This window comes from Limanda limanda, chromosome 14 (genome assembly GCF_963576545.1).
Source record: "Limanda limanda chromosome 14, fLimLim1.1, whole genome shotgun sequence".
Taxonomy (NCBI): Eukaryota; Metazoa; Chordata; class Actinopteri; order Pleuronectiformes; family Pleuronectidae; genus Limanda; species Limanda limanda.
The window spans coordinates 8,715,734-8,741,801 of NC_083649.1; the positions used below are offsets into that span (position 1 = coordinate 8,715,734).

A 26,068-nucleotide genomic window follows, 5' to 3' on the forward strand; every position below is an offset into this window, starting at 1 on the left:
AGAGAACCCAAAAGACTTATGAGGACTTGTGGAGGTGGGGGGAGCAGGGCAAAGAGGCCCAAGGTTGCTCATTGTGAGGGTAGTGTGTCTCCGATTTGCCTTTGAACGGACTGAATCTATATTTGAATTAAATTCATTTGGTATGTGCTTACTTACACAGAGGAGGCGGGTCTTATCACTTATACAGCAGTCAACCACCAGGGGGAAATGGAGATGTTTTTTCTCACCTTACGAGGAGCACTCATGCCGTCCATCTTTTTATACAGTCTATGGTTTGGACCATGTCCCATCCAGTCCAGTGGAGGAGGAGGGGTTTATGACCTATACTGCAGTCAGCCACCAGGGGATGATCAAGGTGATTAAGCATCCTGTTTGCGGAGCTGTGATGTCATTCATCTTGTTATACAGTCTACGATTGCTGTGTTACAAGCATCACATCGGCAAAAAAAAATGTAATAAAATAAACATAATAAAATAATCATTATTTATTTACAAAGGTAGGCAATGTTCACACTTAAAGTGATGATTGGATTGCATTGACACATTGCTACTATTAATAAGAATTATAACAGCAGCTGTAAGTCAAGTAAGTTATGACCTGACTGTGGTGTAATTGTGTGGCAGTTGTTAAAGAAACGTTTTAAAGTGTAGAGTTGTGTGTTGGTGAAATTTCACAGTTGGCGTTCCAGTAGCCCGGAGCCCACTGATCTAACATCAACCAGATTAGATTACGGTCAGTAATATCGACAATAGAACCAAGTCGCTGCAGGGTTTAAACTGTCGGTGCCTGTCAAGTCTTCTTAAGTGTAACTGAATTCAATCTCTTCCCGGTCTAAAACAAGAAGAGATAACATGATTCAAGGGGCAGAGATTCATTGTTCAGTGCTGCAGTGAGTTAACAAAGGAGAGTCCCTGTGCTGCTGCTGATCATTTATCAGCTTTATCTCCTCCTGTACTGTACTTACATTGTACACCATCAGGAATCAACACCACCCAGCTCTGTCCCTCTCTGGGTTTTCTCTTTGGTGCTCACCTCACTGTGGCTCTTTGTTTGTCTTTGCAGGAGACAACATTGGGTGGGCTGACTTGTTTGGTCCAACACTACAGAATGCCAGTCCTGTGGACCAGTACTTCCTCAATGAGTGTTGTAAGTGTTTATATCAGTGTGTCTCAATGTGTGTATTTAAATTTCATCATTTACAATTTATCATTAGTGCATGTTCATGATCCATTTATCAATTTATACTATCTAAACTACCATATCTTGTACTTTCCTTTACTATTCTATACTACACTGCACTTAGCTGTACTATACTATACTATACTATACTATACTATACTATACTATACTATAGTATACTATACTACACTACAATGTATTGTTTTATACTATACTACATGACACGATACTTTACAGTACTGTACTATCCTGAACTGTACAATATTATACTATTTTACACTATACTTACTATACTGCACTGTACTAAACCGTACTATACTATAATGTACTTTTCCTTACTATACTATATGATACTATGCTACACTGTACTATACCATTTAATGCCATACTATACTATATGAAACTATATTACGCTGTACCATTCTATAATATACTGTACGGTACTTTATGCTACACTGTGTTGTACAGTCCTATCCTACACTACGTTACACTATAGGCATGGCAAATGTATTGATATTGTACATTTCAATATACGGAGGTTATTCAATGTGCTTTACAGAAACATAAAAAGCATGAACCTATAGATCAGAAGCATAAAATAAATAAAAAGTAGTAGCAAACGTTTTTTTTTGTATTAAGTATTAAAGCACAAATTCTAAAACAGTGAAGTATACTAGTCAGATACCAGTGCTTTCCTCTCCCCTCATAAGAAGCAGCATACGACACTGCACAGACCCCACTGAGATTTGTTACGTAAGGTTCTATGATACAGCTGCTGTGAGTCAGAGGCTGAGTCAGAGCTCTGCTGTGACTTTAAGAAAATGATTCAGAATAGAAACACGTATTTTTTATAATGATACAGAAAATAGTTAGTGTTTAATGAGGACTTCTCATGATGTACTTGAATTGTTCTGTTAGCCCCAAAGCTGATCTGGTGAACACGATGTTAATCAATGAAATGTTTGTTATTTTCTGAGAAAGGATAACAAATCCATGTTCCTAATGACTGTGTAATAATCTGTGTGTGTGTGTAGTTCTGCAGGAGTACCCAGAGAGTTGTGACTGCATACAGACAGATGTGGAGTGTGTGGAGGTCAACCTGAAGGACGTCCCTGCCCTCTCTCCAAATGTGACCTGGCTGTAAGTGTCCTCCAACTGTCAAGACTCTGTGTACAAACATGTGTGTTTGTGCCTCTTACTGTCATCACAGTCTTTATTCCCTTCATGTCCTCGGCCTTAAAGTAGACATTGCAGATTCTTCTTCAGATTCTGGAAGATATAGAAAGAGGCAGAGGAACAGATCATTTAAAATATTTATTTTACACATTGAATTGATCTCAACACAAGTCAAACTGAACTCATCGATAGGTAAAAGTATTTTCTTGCAGTGAATGATTTATTAACAGCAGGACAATTGGGTTTTGCTGAGCAGAGGAATGATCTGAAAAGAGCAAAGAAATTAGAATTACAATGACTCTTCTCAAATAAATGTCAATTTCCTTTGGCCTTTGTTTGCTCTCTACTCTTTTCAACTCTTTTCGACATCATGCTTTTGACCTTTGACCAAAAAAACAAGCAATTGCTTTGAGATGATTAAAAGTAGAGTCGGCATGTGCCTTCCTGGTCTCGTTTGTGATATCTGCTGAAGATGCAGCAAACATCACAAAGGCTGCTGGTCACTGTGTCGGCTCCTGCAGCACTCAGCAGGTCTGATTTTGATTTGGGGGGACGACCGGCTGCTGGATCAAACCTCAGGGAACACGTCTCCATGGAAACCCGCCTGTCTCTGAATCCTCAGAGACAGAACCCGCACACAGCAAAAAAAATACTGTTGTTTTTTTTGTTAGGCTTTTTGCCAACAGTGTCTTTATAGGAATAATTCAACCTTACTGCAAAGTCGGCTGCCACCTGACATTGTGTTTGAATTCAACAAAGCAGACACGTTATGTTACAGGCGTAAAATGTTGGATTTTTGCATTTTCGAGACATTTAGACAAGCCCTCCTCCTCCAGTTTTTATTCTATTCACTAAAAACATATCTCATCAAATATATTACATTTTCTCTTAAGGTACATTTCCACAATGTATTACCTGGAACCAATGTGATCAAACATAAAATCCAACTTTGCTATATTACATTAAAACACTTTAATTTCCCTGCAAGGAAAACTCCAGTGATTGAATGCTGAATGTAATCTGTATATGTTTTCCCAAATGCCTAATGTAATTTGTAGTTTATATCATTTAAACTTAAGTATGGAACATTCTTCCTAAAGTTGAATTCCCCAAGATTACATTCTTAAATATAATTTTCTTTTTGTTCCCTCGTGTCTTAGCAAGAAATCAAACAGGAGTATTAAGTAAAATGTCAAACATCAACTCAAACATTCTTTTTGTCACCAGTTTCCACAATATTCATGATTTTGGTTTCACTCCTAAATCTATTTTACTGTCTCCTTTGTTACGTGATGCTTTCTGTTTGCTGCGGTTTTATTTACTGTCTCATTTACTTCTTTAATTTAGTGGGTTCAGCTGCTGTTTCGGATGAGTAAAGTCATTTTAGTCGGAGGCCTAATAGCTTAATTGAATCATCACCTCACACTATTGATCCCTCTGTTACAAAAACCAATAAAGATGTCCCAGATTACCCATTGAGCTTCTAAATGTTGAACGATTTCCCCAATTAGTGATGCATTACTTACAAAAAACTGGCTTAAAATCAGTTGATGTCTCATTTACTCAATCCAGTCTGAAATTATCACATAGAGTGGTGTGTTAGAGCAGCCATTCATAAAAACAACGTTTTAACTGTAGCTCCCGATCTCCCTTGTTTTGTTCTTTTCCCTCTGTGGTGAGTTATCGGTCCCTCAAAGCTCCCAAGCCGCCGACAACTCGTCCGACTTCGTCTCGTAGTCCACAGCCGACCACAACAACCTGACAGAGCCTTTAACAATAAAGAGCAAACAAGAGGATCTGTGGGGACTTTTCAGTTTTTTACTTTGTGCCGGGGGCAATTGACTTACTGACTACCCTTTGAAACTACACTTTCCCAGAATGGAAAACAAGTCTTTAGGATCTCACTGTAATTCTCAACACATCCTCGACCTTTGAATGAAATTTCAGTTTTCCCAAGAGCTATATAGATTGAGTGATCATTAGCATATTCCTATTAAAAACTGAGACCATTTGTCTTGAACTGTGATGCTTGAGAAAGGTCATTTTTCAAATTTGTTCCTGTTTGTCTCCAGGCAATCACTCGGGTTGATGATATATGCGTTCATGTCCTTCTTAAAAACTAAAACCACTTCTCCATCTGTTTTCAATCATTGTTCAAGGTCTAGTAAGTGCAGGACTGTCCTCTTCTCCATTCCCTGCAGAGGCTGCTTATTTATTTATAAAAATCAATCACATGTCCCTACTGACGACGGTTAAACCTGGCTTAGATATTTAATCAAGATCATAATATGACACTTAATCCAGTTCTCGCCAAAGCACAGTTTGAGATGTTACTGGAATCATCAAATATGTTTAACCAACCCTTAAAAACAATCTCTGCTACAGATTAAATTGACATGTGACTGTGATCGGTCAGACAAGTGTTTCAGATGTGTGTTGTTTTCACACACATCTGGAGTTTTTCCAAGAGAAAACTTCACAGATTTTGAAATAGAATCTGTGAAGTCACCCTGAGGCTCTCCCTGGAGGAGCTTGTCAGGTCTGACAGCCACCAAGACACAGGGCTCATCTCAGCTTGAGCTTGGAGAGGACCGGTTTTAACAGGAAAGCCTGAGAGGTTTTTCTTCTGCTCTCCCCAGGGACAAAAAGTCAGGATACCTCTGCCCGAGCTGCATCGATTTTCCCACGCCTGTTTTTAGATGAGTGTCAAACAAGTCCTTAAACTTTAAGTGTTCCTTCAAGTAGGTCAAATGGACGATAACGATGAGGTGACTGTATTATGTTAATTAACGATAGTGAATCGAAGGTGCTGCACGTTTTCATTTCAGCTCTTAACTGACACTTGTTTGGGTCATAGGCCTTGATGTTGCAGAAGCTTTCTAAATTAAAGCCAATAAAAAAATCTGCATCAAAGGTTTCCGCCATTGTGACCCCAAGTCGATCCCAATCCACATGAACATGACATATCAGGAACGCTTGGTGGAAATTTGATCACATCTGGAACAGATGTCCATTCAGACTCAAGGATGGGTTGTAATTCTATAGTTAATGATACGTGGCCTTTTTAATGGATTTCGGTAATGGCCATTGCATAATTTGACCTTCCTCAGCAGAGTCTGTTTGAATATCCGTCTTTGTGGAAGCACATCAGATGCCTCCCTGCCTGGGACTTAATGTCTCCTAATTATCTCTTCTTGTAAACGAAGTATTCAGTATTCAGCTCAGTTTTTCAGTCTCTTATCAAACTTGCTGAAAACCTCCGGCTCAGACCCTGTGTGGAAATAACGTTTATCATTTGTGAATAATTAATTTGTTGCCCTGTTGAGCTGCTGTCAGAAGAGAGGAACTAATATAATCAGTTCAAATTAAATCTTTGAGATGATGACAAACAGAAAGTGGTTCCCACCACAGCTCTTCAGAGATTGAAATCATTCACACTACATCACTGATTGCCTGTTTCTCTCCCATTCAAAACACATTTTTTCTCATTTCCATTTGCTGTGAAAAATCAAATCTTGTTCTTTCTCTTGCATCTTAAAATGTTTGAAGAAAAGTCCCGCGCTGCCGGTTTTGTTTCTGTCTTGTCTTCTGCTTTTCATTTTATCTTTTGTGAAGCCCTTTGTAATGAGACGTTTGAGAAAGTGCTGTGTACTTCACATTGAAAATGGGTTTCACGTGATCCTGGTCTGTAGTTAAATCCTTTGTACAGTTACAGTCTCGTAATTATCTGGCTGTGGGGAGGGTGCTGATACATTCATATCTGAGTAGAGAGGAACCTTGTCGGACATAAAGAAAATCACTGCTGTCCTTTGTGCCTATTTCCTGGAGATTTGTTGCTCACTTTATCTCCACTCTGCCCACGGGAAGACGTTTTGGATTTTACCACCAATGTGTTGTTTTGTCCATCTTTTATAGGTGTTGGTGTGTGGGTATCTGTATAATGCATTTTTTGTTGTTATTTTTCTTTATTTTGGTTAAATAGCGTGTATCAGCTCTTTTTCTGTGAGAATTCCATGAAAGAAAGTCTTCAAATTTGATGTTTGCTGCGGTTTTAGATGGACTGATTTGATATAAGTGGTCAACGCTCAAGGTCACTGTGACCTCACAAAACATGTATTTTGCCTTGTGAATGCAAAATCTCAGGAACAACTCCAAGGAATCATTTCAAATTTGGAACAAATGTTCAGCTGGACTCACAGATGAACTGATTAGACTTTGGTGGTCAAGTCATTATGACATTGCAAAATGTGGTCATGTGAAAGCAACATCTCTGTAACACCTTGAGAGAATTTATTAAAATTACGTGCAAATGTTCGCTTGGACCCCAGAAAAAACGATTTGTCATTTGGCCGGTTGAAGCTCAAAGGTCAAGGTCAGAGGGACCTCATAAATCATGCTTTTTGCCTCTTGGTATCTGAAGTCTTCTTTTAGGGAATTTCCTCAAATTTGACAGTCAGTCGTCACTTGGACTCGAGATTAACTGATAAGATATCAGTTGTCTAAGGTCAAAGGTCATGTCGACCACATATGTGGGCACGGTCACACATATCCGAATGTAGCAGTGGCGAACATTTGCATCCCGTATATTCCCAATCAAATAAAACTTTTGTGGAGAGGCATAATCACATACTAGCTTACCTCATGTGGTAAGCTAGTATGTGTATATGTTTTTGCAATGCTGGTATTATGTTCTTGTCCTTTTAGTGAACTCTCCATATTCCAGTACTTTCCTGGACTTTAACTTTACAGACTCTGACAGATGATGCTTCTTTTACTGCAGTGATATGGCAGCAAGAGCTTTTTAAAAGCTATTTCCAAATTCAGCAGCAGGAGCTAAGAGTGCTGCTGTTTTTGCCCGTAATGCCTCAGACCTTTAGTCTTCTCTTCTTAACCGTCTGAATGTTACTGCACTCCAGATGTCTGTTTATGCAAAATATGTTTTGTGTTTTTCCCTTAAAAGTAAGTTTGTCCGGGTTGTGTTCCAGGTCGCTGAGGAGCAATGACATCCGAGTGTTGTCGGATTTTGTTTTCTTTGAATACTCAGCTCTACAGAGACTGTGAGTATTAATCTGCTTGTGCTTCTTTCCTCATCCTCACAATGTTTTACAACTACGATATAATTTTATTGAAATGTACTGTCTCATTATACTTCTTACTGTGAGAGAGCAGTGGTTTATACCCATGGTTTATTGATTATTACTGCGTGTCTACTTTCAGTGTGTGTTTGTCTGTGGCCTGTTCCTCATAATTCCTCATTCTTTTGGAGGCATATACAAAAAGTGACATTGACAACAAAAACTCAGTAGATAAAAAACTCACAGGAAATACCTTACTCACAATGAGATTCTGTTCAAATTAAAATACTGATCCTCGAGGAGTCTACTTGAAGCCAGTGAAACTCCAAACCAAAGTTCACATCTAAAACTAATCTAGAAAGACAATTATGACAGAAGTAACAGAAATAAAGAAAAGACAATATAATGCATTAATTAAAAGTGATATAGAACTACACTAAACTGCGCTGCTTTATTTAGAAAATAATAATGAGCTAAGCTAAATTGTGAAATATTATTAAAAAATGCACAATAATGTCACATTTGTATGTGTGGGGAAAATTGGAGCAACTTTCTGCATAAATGTTGATGTTAATGAGAGATCAGTGATTTCTCACTGTTCTAACTGCTGGAACCAGACACCCAGCATGCAAAGACTAACATGTGGGTAGAAAAATATTTGCCGCTTAATGAGAAAAATTGACCAAATTAGGGGGTAATGATAACTCAAAAAGAAAGGATGAGCATCTTAATTTCCACCTTCATGAGGAAAAGCCTCGGTACTCTTGATGAAGAATTAGTAGCACTTTGAGTCGCATATGTAATTTTTTGTCATGGACATGATGTCACACAGGATGGAGCCTATTATCATTAATATCCCTGCAAAATCATAATCTATCAAGTTCTAGAACAGAATGAGACAGAGCTGTTTTCCTTTTAGGTCCACGAGCCTGTAAATGGTGTGAGATGAGAATCAAATCAGTCCATGTGCTTATTCAGTAAAATAATCGTTTTTATCTGGCAGGTCTATCTGCAGAATCTATAAAATAATGTTGTAGATTGATAAACATTCAAAAACACATTTGCTCTCTTCAAAGTTCACGGAAAGTTGACCATTTCTAAACTTTAAACACAGGTTAAAGGTCAGTAAGTGCTCGCTTGTAATTATTGTGTTTTTAAGTGTCTTCATTTGCATCCGAGCATCTCATTGTTCCCTGCTGACGACTGTCCGGTGCCTGTTGTTGTGGAGGGAATATGCTGAATAGTGTATTATACTGTCATTGTCGTCTAAAAATAAAACGATTGTGCACCGGATAATAATTATGATATTACCCTAACAGCCTGGTATTAATCACTTTGACATTATGTCCGAGTCAAGAGCATTTGTGTGTGTGTGAATGATTATTATTCATGAGTTTCAGGAAAGAACAACCGAATAATTTCCCCAATTACGATTACATAATTTTTCTTCTTTTCTCAGGTTTCTGCAGAACAACAGCCTCCAGTTCATTTCCACACACGCCTTCAGCGGCCTGCACAATTTAAAGCGTCTGTAAGTTTCCTACTCACTTCATCAACGATACTGATCTCTCCTCACCCGACTACATGGATATTATTTTCCCTCAACACACTTTTCGCTTTCCTTCACTTGAATCTCCGATGTATTTATCTCGAGGGTGTCGAATTAAGAAGAATGAATTATAAATGTTTATTGTGTCAATTGATCCAGCACGTTTTCTACAGCATATGGATTCTGACTAGTTTTAAAATTGATAATGTTTAAATTCCTCAAATTCAAAAGAGCAGTTTCTGGTTTCTGGTTATTATAATGTGATCAATATGTGATCTGAAAAGTGACAATGTTTGCAAATGCTTTCCACTGTTGATGTTCAGACTGTGACGATATGTATTTTAAATAGCACATGCCGTGAAGGACAAAAGTGAAAGGAGTGAGATCAATAACAGACTTTAAAGGAACTGGAGTTTATCCTGACAATAACAACAAAGCTGTCTGAGGTGTACTTGTCTGTAACTCTGTGCCAAGACTGCAACAAACCCTTTTATTCATTAAAGACTGAGCTCTTGTTATTGTTTTAGACAATTAAGTGTCAAAAAGTCCACCTCAGAACTTCTAAGATGACGTTTCACAATGTGTCAAATAAAAACTATAAATGAAATCCTTCCTTTTGAGAAGCAGAAACTATGCATTTTTAGTGCAACTCCAATTTTGTATTAATTACAAAACTAGCTGCAAAACCAGAGCTAAGTGATTAATGAAAGTATTTATTTCTGCTCTTCTGTGTTTAATGTATTACTTAACAACATAATGAATGTTGGTATGTTTTTGTCCATTGTATCGATCAGGTTTCTCAGCGAGAACTTGATATCCTCTCTCAGTCCTGGTGTGTTCAAAGACCTCCGCCGGTTAGAGTGGTTGTGAGTAACACACACACAAACACACACACACACACACACACACACACACACACACACACACACACACACACACACACACACACTCTGTTATGTGTCGGTGGTGTTTCTACAGTTCAATCTCATAAATAGTCCTATTTTCTTCACAAAAACACATTTGAGGCAATTGCACTTAAAAATAAAATTACATCTTGTTCATCTGTTGAGATCAAGAGCTTAAGGGAATTGGATTGTTTTCTTATGAGTTCACAGTTTATTACTGTGCCCTTTGTTTTTGGCCTGTGGGCTGGGTCTCCTGCCGCCAGCATCGAGTCTTTCTGACAATTTAACAGGAGGAATAAACCAGCAACCGGCCTCCATGACTCCTCTGGGGAAACTCAAATAAGCCAACACTCTCTCAAGCAAATGGTACAATATGTAACTGAGAAATGACTGCATGGTACTCCGAGATCTAGTGACGATAGTGGATGTAAAATCTAGCAGGAAGCACTAAGTTCAGGAACTAGTAGATTTCAGTATTCTAAAAATGATGTATGAAGCTCGGAAGAGAAATTTGTCCACCAACAGCCAGAGAAGATAAAAAAAAAAAGAGAGAAAACCATTCAAATTTAAAAAGAGTGTGAAGGGCTGTGTTGGCCTGCAGCTATTTTGATTTCACACGTTAATGAATGATTTGCTTTGTTAATTAATCTCATGTGAAAGAGGGGAAGATTATATAAGGTTAAAAACTTACTGCTCCTTTTCATTCAAGATTTTAGATTTTGTGTTTGCATTTGAATGGTTTCGTGTGGTCGAATAATGGACTTAAACTACATTCCATCAAAAACCATGCTGCACCGTGCATTTCTGGGTCTGGGGGAAAACACAGGAGGGATCCAGTGGTCAAGTGGTTGTGTAGTGAGTCTCAGAATGTGTGCACAACATGTGTAATGTGTGAGAGTGGTGTTGACTCGTGCTTTTCTTCCAATCAGTTAGCTTGGACAAAAAAAATCCTGGAAACTGTAGAAAGCCTCTAGCCCAGACATGGGCAAAGTACGGCCCGTTGGGCTTTTTAATCCGGCCCGCAGAACTTGTCCAAATAATCAAAAAAAAATAAAATGTAATTTAAATTTTTTTTTTTTTTTTTTAAACTAACAATTTTGTAGCACTTAAATGACACGTACATATAGAACTTTGTAGTTTTGCTTTATTTTTGAAGAAATCATACTTTCTTGATTCTTGTTGTTCTGGGTCTGAACCCTCGGGGTTGAATCCACTTATTGTGAGTCGCTTTGGATAAAAGCGTCAGTTAAATTAAATTTGCCAGGGAGTGTGGTGTATAGGGCTCGAAAAGGCACATGATCTCCTTTCACCTTTTCCCTTTACCCTGTGAGCCCTTCTGTAAAATGAGAGGCTCAAGGAAACGAAGAGTGGACAATGAGTGCCGAGTGTTTAACACGGAGTCAACAACAAAATACTTTTTCACTAATGTCCAATCGAAGGCTGTATGCCTGATATGCCGAGAAACTGTCGCAGTTTCCATGGAGTACAACATCAGCCGTCACTTTGCTACGAAGCATGCTAACTACGCTAGCAAGCAGTCAACGCAAGAACGGGTTGCTGCAGCTCAGAGGTTGGCGACTAATTTACAGACTCAGCAACAATTTTTTTCACAGACAAACTGCGATTAAAGAGTCATGGTCTTGCAAATATGTGCTTTGCTACTTAGTAAAGGCCAAATCCTTTCATGTAATGATTTTTCCATGTCATTTATATTAATTCACAAAAACACTCCAAACATCTGTTCCTGGCCCGGCCCCTCTGTCAAATTTTGGAACCCATTGTGGCCTGCGAGTCAAAAAGTTTGCCCACCCCTGCTCTAGCCTCAGGTCATTAGCTTGCACTAGAAGCAGGAAACAGTTTTAGTCTCATACTTGATTTACAGACAGAAGAGTGGCACTTTGATAACAACAAAACACATAAATAAAAGTTTGACTTTGCTTCGTAACTTAATTTAATATATTTCCTTTTTTTTCATGTGTGTTCCAGGATCTTGGATCATAACCCGCTCACAAGTTTGTCCCAGGACTCGTTCATCGGGCTCCAGTCTCTTGTGTATCTGTGAGTTTGATAATTTCTTCCTCTGTTAATTATCTGTTTTGATAAATTTCACACCTTGTTTCATGCTCAGTCATGTCTCTGTATTCTGATGGGGATCATTATGGGAGTTTTATTAATTTCACAAGCCAGTTAATCAAAAGTTAAAAAAACTGTGAACTGTTTACCTGAATGCTTTACAGAGAAATGTGAATTGCAATTATAATAATTTTGAATGAATAGATGAATAACAGACACTGAGACTTACTTTACATTATATTGCACTTTAATAGCTCTTATTGCCATTTTGTCCTCTCAGATATTTACTACAAAGTTCAGTCTCCATCTTTTCACGCCAAGTCACGTTTCTCTTCCTTTCTCTTTACTTGTCAAGTACTTGTTTATGTCTAGCCCTCTTCTGATGTGGCCTCAGATCAGCTCGATATTATTCTTGGGAAAACATGAAGACATTGTTCTGCCAGGCTTTGCTCATGTCGGTCTTTTTTCTTTCCACTTGACTCATTCTCTTGGCTGTTTTCTTTGCTCACTTACTCTAGGTACGCAGCAGGTTCCATTTCAATACAAGTCCTCTCAATGTTTATGCATGAATAAGAGATAAGAGACATGTTAATGTGCCTGTTTGGCAGGAGGGACTGTTTAGAATTATGTGGTATGTATTAAGACTTTTGAGCTTAACCTATGTCCTTTCTGCTAACATGGAGGAGGAGAGGTCTATGACCTACATTGCAGCCACCCACCGATCCAGATGTTATGGAGCCTTATGTCATCCATTATAGACTATGTTTAAGATACTTAACCAGCACCAGTAACTTTCTTACTATGTTCATTTATTTCCCAGCAGTTGTTTCTCTAAATCTTTTTTTTTTTGGACACAGGCCACGTATCTTGTTTCTAGGTATAAAGGCTGGAAGTGCTTTGCTCTGTAACTGAATCTCCTGCTGTAAACGTTTAACCTCTGATGTTGAAATGTTCCCCTCTCTTGTCAGATCCATGGTGGACGCCTCACTGCAGCAGCTTCCTCACCCCAGCTTCTGCGAACACATGCCTGCCCTGGACTGGCTGTGAGTCTGCTCTGACAGTGTACTTGTGTGTGTGCAGGTGTGTAGTGCATGTGGGTGATTCAGTGACTGTCTACAGAATTTACCAGGCAGACAGATGCGTACGTGTGTGTATGTGTGTGTATGCATGGGTTTGTGCTTTTGTGCGCACATAAAAAGCGAATGAGGTCTGGTAGATAGAGGTGACGAGGGGTTGCATAGTTTCTGATATGAGGCTGAGACGAGTTGTCCTCCAGAATACAAGAGAGCTGAAGTTCTCCTCAGGACATGTTGGTCAACTCCATCGGCTACATTTGGGTCTGAATGTAGCTTGAAGCGCACCAGCTTGATGACTGTGAAGTGTAATGTAATCAGACCTCATTCCCACCTATTTGAATTCCAAAGCAAACAATGGCTGTCACTCTTTCCCTTGTCTCTCGCTGTGATTTTATTCTCTTTTTATTACCCTTAAACACAAATTCCAGACAAATGACGTACAGTATTTTAACACCTCCACCAAGATGGTTATTTTTTGTTTGTTGGTTGGACATAGACCAAGAAAAAACCCAAATGCATTGTAGGCATGGATCCTGAGAAAGAGACAGACCTTGGAGCTTTGTATCACTTTCTTTGACAATGCAAAATAGACCATTTTCATATTCATATTTAGGCGAATGTTATCAATGAGTCTGTGTAATTTTGAGTAGCTGCAAATAATAATCCAGTTCTAGTTCATGTGGTTTCACAAGGGGACTGTTAGGCCCTGGAGGAGATCGTCTACTCAGAGTTCTAGTTCCTACTTATCAAAAATAATTGAGGAAAAAGTTATTTTTGACAAAATCTAATAAACTCAAACAGCACAACAGATGGTGTTTTCGGACTTATCTCAGTTTTCAATCTATTTTCTTGCTTTTAGGGATCTTGAGGGAAACCACATTCAAACTCTCAACTTCTCCATCCTGAAGAGCTGCAGCAAGCTGGAGGTTCTGTGAGTATCTTGACTTTAAAACATTTTAAAAAACGAAAAAAAGAGCATTTGAAATGAGCCTCCTGTCTGTCAGCTGGGATGAATGAGTTGGTTTCCAGCTTGTAGCCACACGACATCAGTCAGTTATTGGGCGGTTGTGTTTCCACTGTAATTCATATTATAGATCATATTGTTTTTACCTTCCTTATGTGTTTTCCCATTTACATTAAGTTTAGTAATTTCATCAACTTTTCAGCAAAGAAATGCATTTTAATTTAGATTGAATTCATTGGCTTTGTCAGGCCTCCAGCAGACTGTGACTGTTGCCACTTCAATGTTAAAGCCATTGCATGTTTAGAACAATGACTCTTCTGTGTAAAACACAAAGTTGGAACCACACTAATTCAAATCTTAAATATTCAGAGTGTGTGTATAGATAGAAATTGTTCAATAAAACGTGTGCTTGTTCGGTGTATCTCTGCTGCATAAACACAATCTGGTTTTGATGTTCCTGTTCTGTTTCATATTTAACAACAAGATAAAAATAAGACTATCGTCTTTTATCATCATAATGCAAAGTCTGGTCAGATGGATATTTCCTGCTTTACTAACAACTGGATTATCAATGTTCCAGACAGCCAAGTTGAACCTGAAAGTTAATTTGAAAATTTACATCAAATTTTTCACTCTTGCTGTCTCCCACACACAGACAGACACACAGACAGACACACACACACACACACACACACAAACACACACGCACACACAGACTCATTTGTCTACTTGTATTTATTCTGTTAAGGACCATAAATAACAACAAATGTGCTGCAGTATGTCCTGTTTCATCATCATTAGTCAAATGACGACCTCAGAACTCTGCCACCAATTAATCCTGATGTCATAACATTCTTTCAGCACTTTTCAAAACAAGGAAAAAAGTTTGCCTTGCAAGGACAGAGGTAAAATTAATTAAAGTCATAACTGGGTCTTCAGAAATTATTTTTATCTCATCTATTCAGCATTTATGGATGGCACTTAAACCTTTCAAAGATTTATGGCAGAATAATTATAGCTTAACTAGAACAAATATTGCTCCTCGTTTAAGCACCCAAGTGAAAAAAAAAACTAAAATGGATGGTATATAAATATAAAACCTATAGAACAAGTGTGGCAACAAGAAAACACACTTACAGTCCACAAGTAAAAAGAATACACACAACAATATATAAGTTAACGTTTTTTGGGGGAGCTTATGCTGATATTTGGCTGCTGTTTATTCTATTAAAAAATACAAATTTTCATACCAGCAGACAGATTTTTATCCCGATATGTTTGTGAAAGGCTAAGAACGAGAAGGGGAGTGGATTGTTGCTGATAAATCTGTGAGGCTTATAACCAAAGCATAAAACACTAAAACACATCACGTTTGAAAGAGAGTTGTGTCTTTTTGAGGCTCAATACATTAATATATCTCACCTTAAAATCCTTCTGTGATAAGCTTAGTGAACAAAAAACAGCAGGTCCTCTCAGCAGCAGGGTCCCTGCGTGCAGAGCTCAGCAATGATGAAGCTCAAAGGAAGTTAAGCTGAGATGTACTTGTAGATATTAGCACCATCACATCCAAAGGGAGAGGACAGTTGCTGTTGAAGTAGTTTGCCCAAAAGTCCAGATTAATGTTTTTTTTTAGAAATCAAAGTTTGTTCCAAGGAAATGCATGAGTGACTTTATTTTTTGAGCACTGGTGATAGACAGATCTTTTAAAGGTATGCTGCCACATCACTAAAGTCATGGCTGGGAGCGGAGAAATTGATTTCTTCTTCAAAATGTACAATCTGTGGCTCCTCCAATCCGCATGTGGACTATGCCTACAGTGTGTGAATGATGACTGGCACATAAACTCTGTCTATAGAAGTGCTGTTTAAAGGCCAACAGTGTGTGAATGCAATGGTGTAAAGCACATTGAGAAGTGAGACTAGAAGAGTGCTGCATAAACCCTTTAACCCATTGGTGTGTGTTTGTACTCCAGCCCTCTCTGATCGTACATGTTAAAGCTTGACAATATAATTGTTATCATAAAGAAATAGACGAAATGAAAAGTGGGTCCTCACCTCTGAGATCGAGAAGTTAAGAGAAAGTTTGTGTGGCTTGTGTGTAAATGGGATTCTGACAGAAAGAGTGACAGTTCGACCCTGAGGGATGAAGTGAAGGAACAAAGTTTGGTTTTCCTTCATTGCAACTGTTCAAATATGCTGTAAAAAGAATGTTGCTGCCATATGCTCCAGTGTTGCACTTTAGTTTGAGGCACCAATTAAGTGTGAATATATGAATATGTGAGGGTATGACAACGCCAAAAATATTTGATATGCAACGTAGGAGCTCCTTCTTCTCTTCAGGCAGAGCTTTTGAGTTGGCATTGGATGAGTGTTGATGGACTGAGCATTCTGCAAATGGTTAACCATATGTTCAGATGACGCCACAAATAAGAGTGGATCCAGTCCCTGCAGGGATCCACCACACTTTGTTACATGGTTTCTGACAGCAGCTCCTTCCTGTGCAGATTACTGATGGAAAACAGGATAAGACGAGTTCCTGAAAACACCTTCCAGTCCCTGTGGAAACTGGCTGAGCTGTGAGTGACGCACACGTTGTACATGTCTCTTTCTGTTCTGTTCCCATGATCGATTTGGAATTGATTAATAAGAAGCCGTCTCATCGATCACTGAGTTTCTGTGGAAATTGAAAGGTCTCTAAAAGCTCCTGTGGTGTCAGCGTTTCTCATTGCTGAGTGAGAACAGAATTGTGGAATTTTTCCAGCTCGGAAGAACCAATCATGAAAATATGATCTGTTATTTTCAGCTATTTATATAGAAAACAGACTGATCAAAACTATTGGAACTACTGTTCATCGTTAACTTCCGTGGTTAATGTGAAGACACATTGTCATGGTTCTCAGGAAAGAAAAGGGCCCAAGAGCATGACTCTGTAAAAGTAAAGAGTCTCTACTTAGATTAGAAAAACAAAGAACAAAAATCCAGATGAAGCAAATTCTAAACAAAAACCCGCAGCCAAGGTTAAGTACCATGATCAGGATCAAAAGAGAAAGGAAAGGAACAGAGCCCCGAAGAACAAAGGCACATGACAGAGAGCGAGTGGAAACGGATGAGAGTTAATGAAAGAATGGGACAATGATGCAAATTATATTCTAGCATTTTATTAAGTTAAACTTGGTTGTTGATCTCTGGAGGGATCAAACATGAACCACATGGCAACAAGAAGCAGGTTTTGTTATAACTCAAATTAAAATGTATATTGCTATAGTGTGGATACTCTTCCCGGGCCAGGTTCGAACAATAATTAGGATTTATTATTTATCATTACAACTTTTTGAAATGATAAACACTCTGGGCAGGTTTAATTCCATTGGCTGGGCCATTGATTTAATTTTTCACACTGCACGTGCCTGTAATCAGGGAAATCACACAGGTTATCTGTTAGTTTTCTCTCAGGCTCAGACAGAAAATTGCTGCCTGAGCTGCACTCTAATTCAATCTGAAATAATGAAATATAATTTAAAAAATCTGTAGCGAACATAATCAGTAGCCAAACAAAAAGTAACTTTATGAAACCTTGGTGGAAGTGAAGGAAATGGACAAGACAGGAGCATTTTAAGGAATTTTATCAAATCAATCAGCATTTGTTATGGATCTGCAAAGCAAATTAAAACAGTTTTGATGATTTCACCTGATCAAGATGATCAATAGTGTTTCTGTATTTTGCAGTTTTCAAAGAAAAAAGAAAATCAGGAAAGAAAGTTGTGCAGTTTAAAGAACTGTGTGTTGTTTTCAGTTCCTCTTAGTATTTAGTATTTTTCGTATTCCTGTTTGGTAGAAAAATAATAAACTTTACCTTTGACTGAATCTGTGTGTTGTTCATTTGGCTTTTGTCTCATTTCTTTTGTGTGTTTTATCGTGTTTAGGAATCTGTCCAGCAACAGGATAAAGGAGCTGCCAAGGAACACCTTTAAAAGCCTTTCCAAGTCCCTCCTTAAACTGTGAGTAACTGATAGTCTGGCCCCGGGAGAGATGTTCTTCATTATCTGAGGATTATAACAGCAAGGAATTAGGCCTAAATGGATTATAAAACACTCTTTGGATGTCCACGGCGTGGGAGACCATAACTTTATCTTACTGGTGACGCCTCCCATTGGAAATTCAGAACATTTAAGGGATTATTATGCTGAACAAAACTTTTTAGCGATGGCCTTGTTGACAGAAATGTGATTGTGGTGGTTTTTAAAGCAGAGAACAAAGAGTGGTTCACAAAGCAACATTTGAAAAGCCATCGAGTGTTGGCTAACCGCCTCAATTTACACTGGAATTAAATAGTGAGCAATTCTAGGGTCAAAGTCAGGTCTTTGTACTGAGTGTTTTACATTCTCCATAAATTCTGCCAAAGTACAAATTCAACAAGTGAAAGTGGTGAAAATTAAGTGTATCTACGCTGGGGTTGATAGTTCTCACACTTTATTTTCATTTTATGGTAAATGGTCTCTATTTACTTAGAGCTTTTCTATTGATGACCACTCAAAGCAGATGGGGATGCCATTATACTTCATACTCCATATTCTAGTACACACAGAAGAATACATCATTTTAATTTATCTGACAATTACATTTTTACATTTTTATTCACATTATTCTATTAATCCATTTACACCATGCAACGTACTTTCTTTATTGGACCGATTTAATTTTCAATGCGCTTTTGACTGAGTTACCAATCTATCTATCTCTTCTTTCCTTACCGATGTAAGGGATAAGTGACCATCATGGTAATTCTCAAAAAAGAAGCGGATGTTCTCTACATGATGAAAACTGTGCAAAAGTGATTTAAAAACCATATTTGGGATAACAAGGTAGAAGAAGTGGTCTGTGATAAACATTTCAATCTCCTGTTAATATTCCAACATTCATAAACTGTTACTTCCCAGCTGGGGACCAGGACCACTAATGCTGCCACACAGAGTACCGCCTCATAAATTATGCTATTATAAAGTTAATGAGCTCCAGCCATTCCATTAGTGGTGGGCGTGAATGATTAGAAAACAGATTACTTAACTTTCTGAAATCACTTCCAATCTGAGTTTGAACCAGCTTGACAGAGATAGTTTGTATTGTGTGGTAGCTCAGATGTTTCATGTGGCTTTAGACCAGGGGTGTCCAAACTACGGCCCGCGGGCCATCTGCGGCCCGCCATCCATTTTAAATTGGCCCGCCTAAAAAAATTTAAAAAAAAAATTAAGAAGAAAAAGAAATAAAAAATAATAATAAATTTTTTTTTTATTTTTAAACTAACAATTAAGTAGCACTTAAATGGCACTTACTTATAGCACACTTATTGTAGTTTTGCTCTATTTTTGAAGAAATTGTACTTTCTTGATTCTTGTTGTTCTGGGTTTGTACCCTCGGGTACCCTTGAATGCACTTAATATAAGTAGCTTTGGATAAAAGCGTCAGCTAAATGTAATGTAATGGACTACGGCCCAAGGTATTGTACTTCTCTGTTAACACCGTTAACACCCCCCCCCCCCCCCCGCCCTGGGCGACGCGATTGTCAACAGTCCGCTCCAGGGCAGGGGGGCTTGGCGGCGTGAGTGGCCCAGACCTTCGTATTTTTTTCTGTATGTGGCCCTCGGGATAAAAAGTTTGGACACCCCTGCTTTAGACCAATAGGTTAATGAAAGTTGCTGTTCCTGGTTGAATGGTTACGACTCTGCCGCTGTCTGTTTCAACCGACTCTACAGTTTCACGGTTGTGAGGTGTCACATCAATCTGGGCAGCTCTTCACGGGACAATCCAAATATTAATGACTTCAACTGAACACTTTGTACAGACATTTTTAGAATGCCATATTGTAAACAGATTACTCTAATGTGGAACGTTTACTCATTCCTCACTCCAGTTTTCCAACACTTGAGACAGGAGCCATATGTTAATGAATATCTTTTCTCGCTTTCTCTCATTTCATGAATTCTTGCCACATTCTTCCAATCATTTGAAATGTAATACAGCCTGGCAATGTCAAAATCCCCACACACAGCGCAGTAATATCCACATCAGCATGTCACTCACCTACACACACACACACACAGACACACACAAGCACTCAGACAGGGTAACACTGGTGAAAAGAGAAATATGTCCAGTCGCTTGAATGTTCCATGAATTCACTGACATGAGTCCTTCCCAGATTCAACTGGAAAACTTCAAGGAAAATTATCAGGATAAGTTTGCAGCGCCAATTTCATATTGTATTGTTATCTCCGCCAAGGAGGTTATTTTTCCTGTCAGTTTGTTGGTTGGTTGGTTTGTTTTTCAGCAGGATTACTCCAAAAAAAACAGAACAGATTTCCCTGAATTTTGGTTGAAGGGGACCTGGGTCAAATAAGAACGCATGGAACTGGACCAAAGATTCAGGATTGTTTTCACTTTCCTTGACATTTCAAAATTGGATTTTTTGTATTAATGCATGGAACTTGGTGAAAGAACAGGCATATTTATTGGACTGATATCTATCTGGTTTGGCTTGATTTCATTTAAGGGGACTGTTTGGCCTTGGTGCTGGTATGTGCTCGACTGAGTGCTATTGCTTATATATGCTTTTATGAACTGTCAGTGGGTTGCCCTTAATCAGTTTCTCTCATTTGCCAGAAGTGCCAACCTCTTAAAGTGAGTTGAGACAGTTGTTTATTTTATATTGGGACAATAACTCGACGTCTGTTTGATTCTGGTGTGATGTAACCTCGAAAGGCTGTTTATTAAAAATCAATTGAGTAGAGTGAAGCATCACTCTGAGCAAAATCCTGTGTAACAACCCTTGGTTTATCTACTACCATCCAGAACGTGAGCCACATGATAATGAAGTATAGAACAACTTGTGCTCTCTCAGACACAATGTTCTCCCTCGAAAATGTGAATTGATTTCGGAATGTAACAAATAAATATTCAATCTTTGAAAATATCTGATTTCTGAGACCGATTCTGAAATCTCTTTTTTAAGAGAATAGGCAATATAATGCAGGGGATAAAAGGGTTTCGAAAAATACTTAATTTTCTCTACATTTTTGTATCTGTGTGGCTCCTTGTTGCAGTGACTGAAAGTGTCATTTTCGGAAATTAACTATATAACTGAAATAATTAACATTTAAAAGTGGCCGGAGGTAGAGATGTGTCTTCCAAAAAAGTTCACAAACAAAATGTCAGCACACCAGAAAGAGAAGCAGGCGTAGTATCTCTACCACAGAGGGTGTCCAGGTGAACTGAGGGGGGAAAAACAGAAACCAGGAATTTGCACAGCCACAAACAACAAACAACACATGAAAGTGAAGGGGAAATATGGCCGGAAACATATCAGGTCAACAGGGATTAACAAAACAAAAAATGATCAGAGGCTTACAGCAATACCAACCAAGTATCCATACACTGTATGTTGGTGGTTAGATACATCTATTGGATGTTATGCACAGTGCACTGAGCATGTGTGCTGCGGAGCATTAAATAAGCACATCAGTTTATTTTCCATCCAGGGTGACTAACGACTGAACGGAAGTCATTGTCCAAAATTCGAATTAAACCTAAAACAAAGACTGGATTTTACTGTCATTTAGCCACATGCGACATTTCCTCCCGATGAGCTCCACTGAGTTTGTCACTGTGTGTTTCTCTTTGCAGAAATATCTCCCACAATCCTCTTCTTCGCATCCACCCAAGTCATTTCAGCCATTTGGCACAACTTCAGTCTTTGTGAGTACACACACACACACACACACACACACACACACACACACACACACACACACACACACACACACACACACACACACACACACACACACACACACACACACACACACACACACACACACACACACACCCACACCCACACACACTTCTTGCAGCAGCCTGTGCGGAGATAGCAATGTACTCTGCTCTCTGTAGGGCACTGGAAGGGATAGAGATCCCAGATATTCAGACTAAGATGTTTCTGCCCATGAAGAACCTGTCCCACATGTGCGTATGACCCTACACCAGAATCCCAATCCCCACACATGACACTGAATTATTCGTCTTTCTCTTGTTATCTCCTCTATGCCTCATTGTTTGTCTAATTATTTCTCCTTTCTTTTCTTATCCACCTCTGCCAGATACTTCCAGAAGTTCCAGTACTGCTCGTACGCCCCTCATGTCCGGTCCTGCAAGCCCAATACAGATGGCATATCATCTTTTGAGGACCTGCTGGCCAACGTAGTGCTGCGGGTGTGTGTGTGGGTCATGGCCTTCATCACGTGCTTTGGTAACCTCCTGGTCATCGGCATGAGGTCACTGATACGAGCGGAGAACAATCTGCATGCTGCGTGCATCAAGGTCCTGTGCTGTGAGTAACTACACACTACTACACACCTCGGACTCAGAAGGAAATGGTGATATTGTTTACATGTGGAGAAATATTAGATTTAGTAGATGTAGCAACTGCAGGTTAGGGTGGAGGTGTTTGAATGTGATTAAAGGTGTTAACAAGGTTCCTTTTATAAGAGAGAGAACAGACTTTATGAAGAAAATGAAGGATGGAGACAGTTTGATTTCAAAAAACCATTACAAATAGCCCCAGAGGGTGAACTGTAAAAAATCAAGGAAGCTCTTGACCAAGCCTTTTTTTTTGACAGAAGTGGATTTAAAAAGGCTTCTCTCCAAATGAAAATGAAATCCACATACTGATCTTCATACTCTCGCTCCCTCACCATTCACAATTCGGTTCCTCTCCACTGTATCTCCGTTTAGTATTGTCAGACAGTTCTTCTTTATAGTTCTCTGGTCAGAGTTATACTTATCACTCATGGCCGGGGTTTTGTTCATTCTCCAGGCCTACAGGATATATCTTTTTGAACAGGAGTGATAAAATGACTCAAACTATGTCTTATCCATTGACTGTGGGCCTAAAGGAGGAGGTTTTGTTCTATTATCCTTAACTCTAACTTTAGATATATTTAGCTGCGACATAAAAAAGGAATGAAGCTGTATTAATGAAGTCATGGTGGCTTTCTCAAGTCTTAAAATAACGTATTGTCTCACCAACTTTCTCACCCACTCACACACACACAAACACACACTGACATTCAGTCTTACACTCCATGTGTGGACCATGTGTGGCAATTACACTCCTGCTCTGGTCGGGTAAACTAATGTTTCATGCATTTTAATGAGAGCGTTTCCGGGTCTGGCTGCAGGAAGTTCCAGCACCTGACAGCTGGAGTTAAACAGTAAAACCCACAACCAACCCCTCTCTCTGTAAATGGACTAATTTGTTGTGTGTCACCATCTCTCTCCGTGCAGGTGCAGACTGCCTCATGGGCGTGTACCTGTTCTTTGTCGGAGTGTTCGATGTGAAGTTTCGTGGGCAGTACAATCGAAACGCTCTGCTCTGGATGGAGAGCGTAGAGTGTCGCACCATTGGATTTCTGGCCATGCTCTCCTCAGAGGTAACTAAATGTAGATTTACATCTCACTCTTAACCAGATGTACACAAACAGGCATGGAGACAATTCACACTCTTTCACATTCATGCAACCTTAAAGTGGCCTCTCTATGAGTTTAGAAATGCAGGTCACAGGTTTCTGGAGGGAGAAAAACAAACTTTTGTTCTTTTGAAGGGGACTAATGAGCCTTTTTTAATTTTTTTCCCATTCCTCAGATGTGTTAAAGGTTTTTTATTCATGTAAAAATTTTGCAAAGTTAAAAAGCCCATAGCCCATGGTTTAGTGTTTCAGTCACAGGCTGAAAAGAAGAGCTGCAGCAGTATAAGGAACGTGATGTGTTTTCTGAACATTAGATCAGTTAAACCTGTTCGGGTAATATACCAAATTAAACGTATGAACCTGAATATGCGCATTACATTTCTCCTTTCATAAATAAATCAGGCAATTTCTTTTCCCATCATTCTGTGAGCCACCATGATCCGATGTTCTGCTGCACACGACATCAATCTTCAAATAGCAGTTGGGGATGTGCAGCCTGTCGCCTGTAGCTCTTCACCTCACAGTTCACTGTGGTTGCTCCTTCTGGGTCTCTCACTTCCTGCAACAATTCAAACTGTAAAAATGCAAACGAGCGTTGTCTTGTTTCGTAGAAGCATTTGTGCAGAACGATAGCAGTAAGTGCTGAGCACATTGACAAACGCTGCATATCTTGTGCCTTCTTCATATTCAAATTCAAAGTGTTTCACCAGTTAGCAATTTTAATGTGAAGCCGCACCAAGAGGATTTATCAGCAAAACAATGCTGCTGCTGCTGCTGCTCCATCCAGAGTTTTATCAGCAAAGTGTTTTGCTGCAGGCTCTGGTTGTAGTTTTCTCAAGGGAGAATGTGACTGTCAACTGTTTCTGTTTCTGTTTTTACACACAACAAATCATTCTCAGTGACTCAATCTAAGGGTATCTCAGGATCCGGCCCTTATCTGATTCTATTGCGTTGCTTTTGTTAAATTCAAAGTCTATAAACCACACTGCTGGGGAACTTATCGGGGTCAGTTGTACATACATGTAACATTTCTGGATCGTTATCCAATCAGACCTCTTGATTTACAGCCTCTTGTGAATATAAAAGAAGTGTTTTACTGATCTATGATTAATGGACCGTACAAATGTTTCATTCATATTTTGCCCTATATTGACTATAAATCATCTTTAAATAAATGTAGCATTCACAAGTTAACATCAGAGAAGAAAGGAAATAAACAATGATGAGATTAAAGTCTTAATTGGCTTCAACTCAAGCCCCTGAGTGCACCAACGAGGAGGAGTTTTCTGCTCGAGGCAGCGTTTATACATTGGAAATCTGTCAGTGACCGTTATAAAGCAGATCCTATTGTGATGGTTTATCGTAAACATGTCTAAAGCCTCAAAAATAGTTTGAGCCAAACCCAGTGTCTATGTGGAGGGAAATAAACCAATCTAAAAGTTTGTAATGAGTGTTATCTCTCAGGTGTCTGTTCTGCTCCTGACTTATCTGACGCTGGAAAAGTTCCTGGTTATCGTCTTCCCCTTCAGCAATCTGCGCCCTGGCAAACTTCAGACGGGGGTGAGTCACTCTACATGCACTGGAAATGTCACATTACCTAGATTTAATTCTTTTTAAGTTTAGCTATTTTTTAATATAATAAATCTGTTTAAAGAAACAGCACCAGAGTGTATTGAACTCTTATGAAGTGTGCTGTCTCTCAAAATAATCATCATCTTAAAAATGAAGAAAATATTTGATTTATTCTGCTGGAGTATTTCTTCCTTGGAACAAATGTTCTATTGTGGTATTTTTATGGTTCATTTTCTGCTTCAGTGGACGTGATATGAACTGGGCGGACTGCAGCTGTACCTGCGCTTAGAAATAGACAAATTATACGGAGCCTGATTCATAGCCTCAGATTCTGTTGAGCAGCTTGTAATTAGGATCTGCTCTGCCAGGGCGAAGCTTGTTAATGTGTGTGTGGTGGTGGTGGTGGTGGTGGTGGGGGGGGAGCTCCATCAAAAACTGTAAGTGCAACATTTTTTAATAAAACGTGATGTATAGGACACAGCAATGTTTTTTTGAGCTCAGTTAAGCCATATATAGGGTAAGATTTATCCTTATTAGTCCCATTACAGGGAAATGTGTCATGTTACAGCAGCAAAGGAGACAATAAATAATAAGAAACATTAGAAAAAACTTCTAAATAAGTAAACATGCAATTAAACACAGGGAATTTTTTAAAATAGAATATGTAATATAAACAGAAAAATACAGACTGGCACTTATAAGATATTGAAATTCTGAACATGCTGTTGATTCACCTGGGGCGAGAGAAAGCACATAACTAGGAATTCTTTTTAATCAAGATCGAGACCAAAAGTGATGAAACTTCTCATCCAAGTCACTGTAAATATTTATCCCTTCTGCCTCAATGAAGACAAAATATAGTAATTATATATTAAATATGTGTAAATATTTATATATGTATCAGCATAAGTTTAGGCACAACTACTGATTAATTTACTTTTTCTGCCACAGCTTCCTCGTCAACCCCAATGTGCTCTATTA

General features: G+C 38.8%; 1 protein-coding gene across 1 annotated transcript in view; it reads left to right on the forward strand.

The window, feature by feature from the left end:
* rxfp2a (relaxin family peptide receptor 2a) overlaps nucleotides 1-26,068 on the forward strand; it is a 41,318-nt gene that overhangs the window by 11,391 nt on the left and 3,859 nt on the right. Inside the window, exons 3-17 of the mRNA XM_061085438.1 lie at nucleotides 1,064-1,147; nucleotides 2,215-2,320; nucleotides 7,342-7,413; nucleotides 8,891-8,962; nucleotides 9,775-9,846; nucleotides 11,872-11,943; nucleotides 12,927-13,001; nucleotides 13,894-13,965; nucleotides 16,502-16,573; nucleotides 17,921-17,995; nucleotides 21,675-21,746; nucleotides 21,942-22,013; nucleotides 22,148-22,377; nucleotides 23,334-23,479; nucleotides 24,980-25,075. Coding sequence (XP_060941421.1) covers nucleotides 1,064-1,147; nucleotides 2,215-2,320; nucleotides 7,342-7,413; nucleotides 8,891-8,962; nucleotides 9,775-9,846; nucleotides 11,872-11,943; nucleotides 12,927-13,001; nucleotides 13,894-13,965; nucleotides 16,502-16,573; nucleotides 17,921-17,995; nucleotides 21,675-21,746; nucleotides 21,942-22,013; nucleotides 22,148-22,377; nucleotides 23,334-23,479; nucleotides 24,980-25,075 — 1,388 coding nt within the window. The remainder of the gene's footprint in view (nucleotides 1-1,063; nucleotides 1,148-2,214; nucleotides 2,321-7,341; nucleotides 7,414-8,890; nucleotides 8,963-9,774; nucleotides 9,847-11,871; nucleotides 11,944-12,926; nucleotides 13,002-13,893; nucleotides 13,966-16,501; nucleotides 16,574-17,920; nucleotides 17,996-21,674; nucleotides 21,747-21,941; nucleotides 22,014-22,147; nucleotides 22,378-23,333; nucleotides 23,480-24,979; nucleotides 25,076-26,068) is intronic.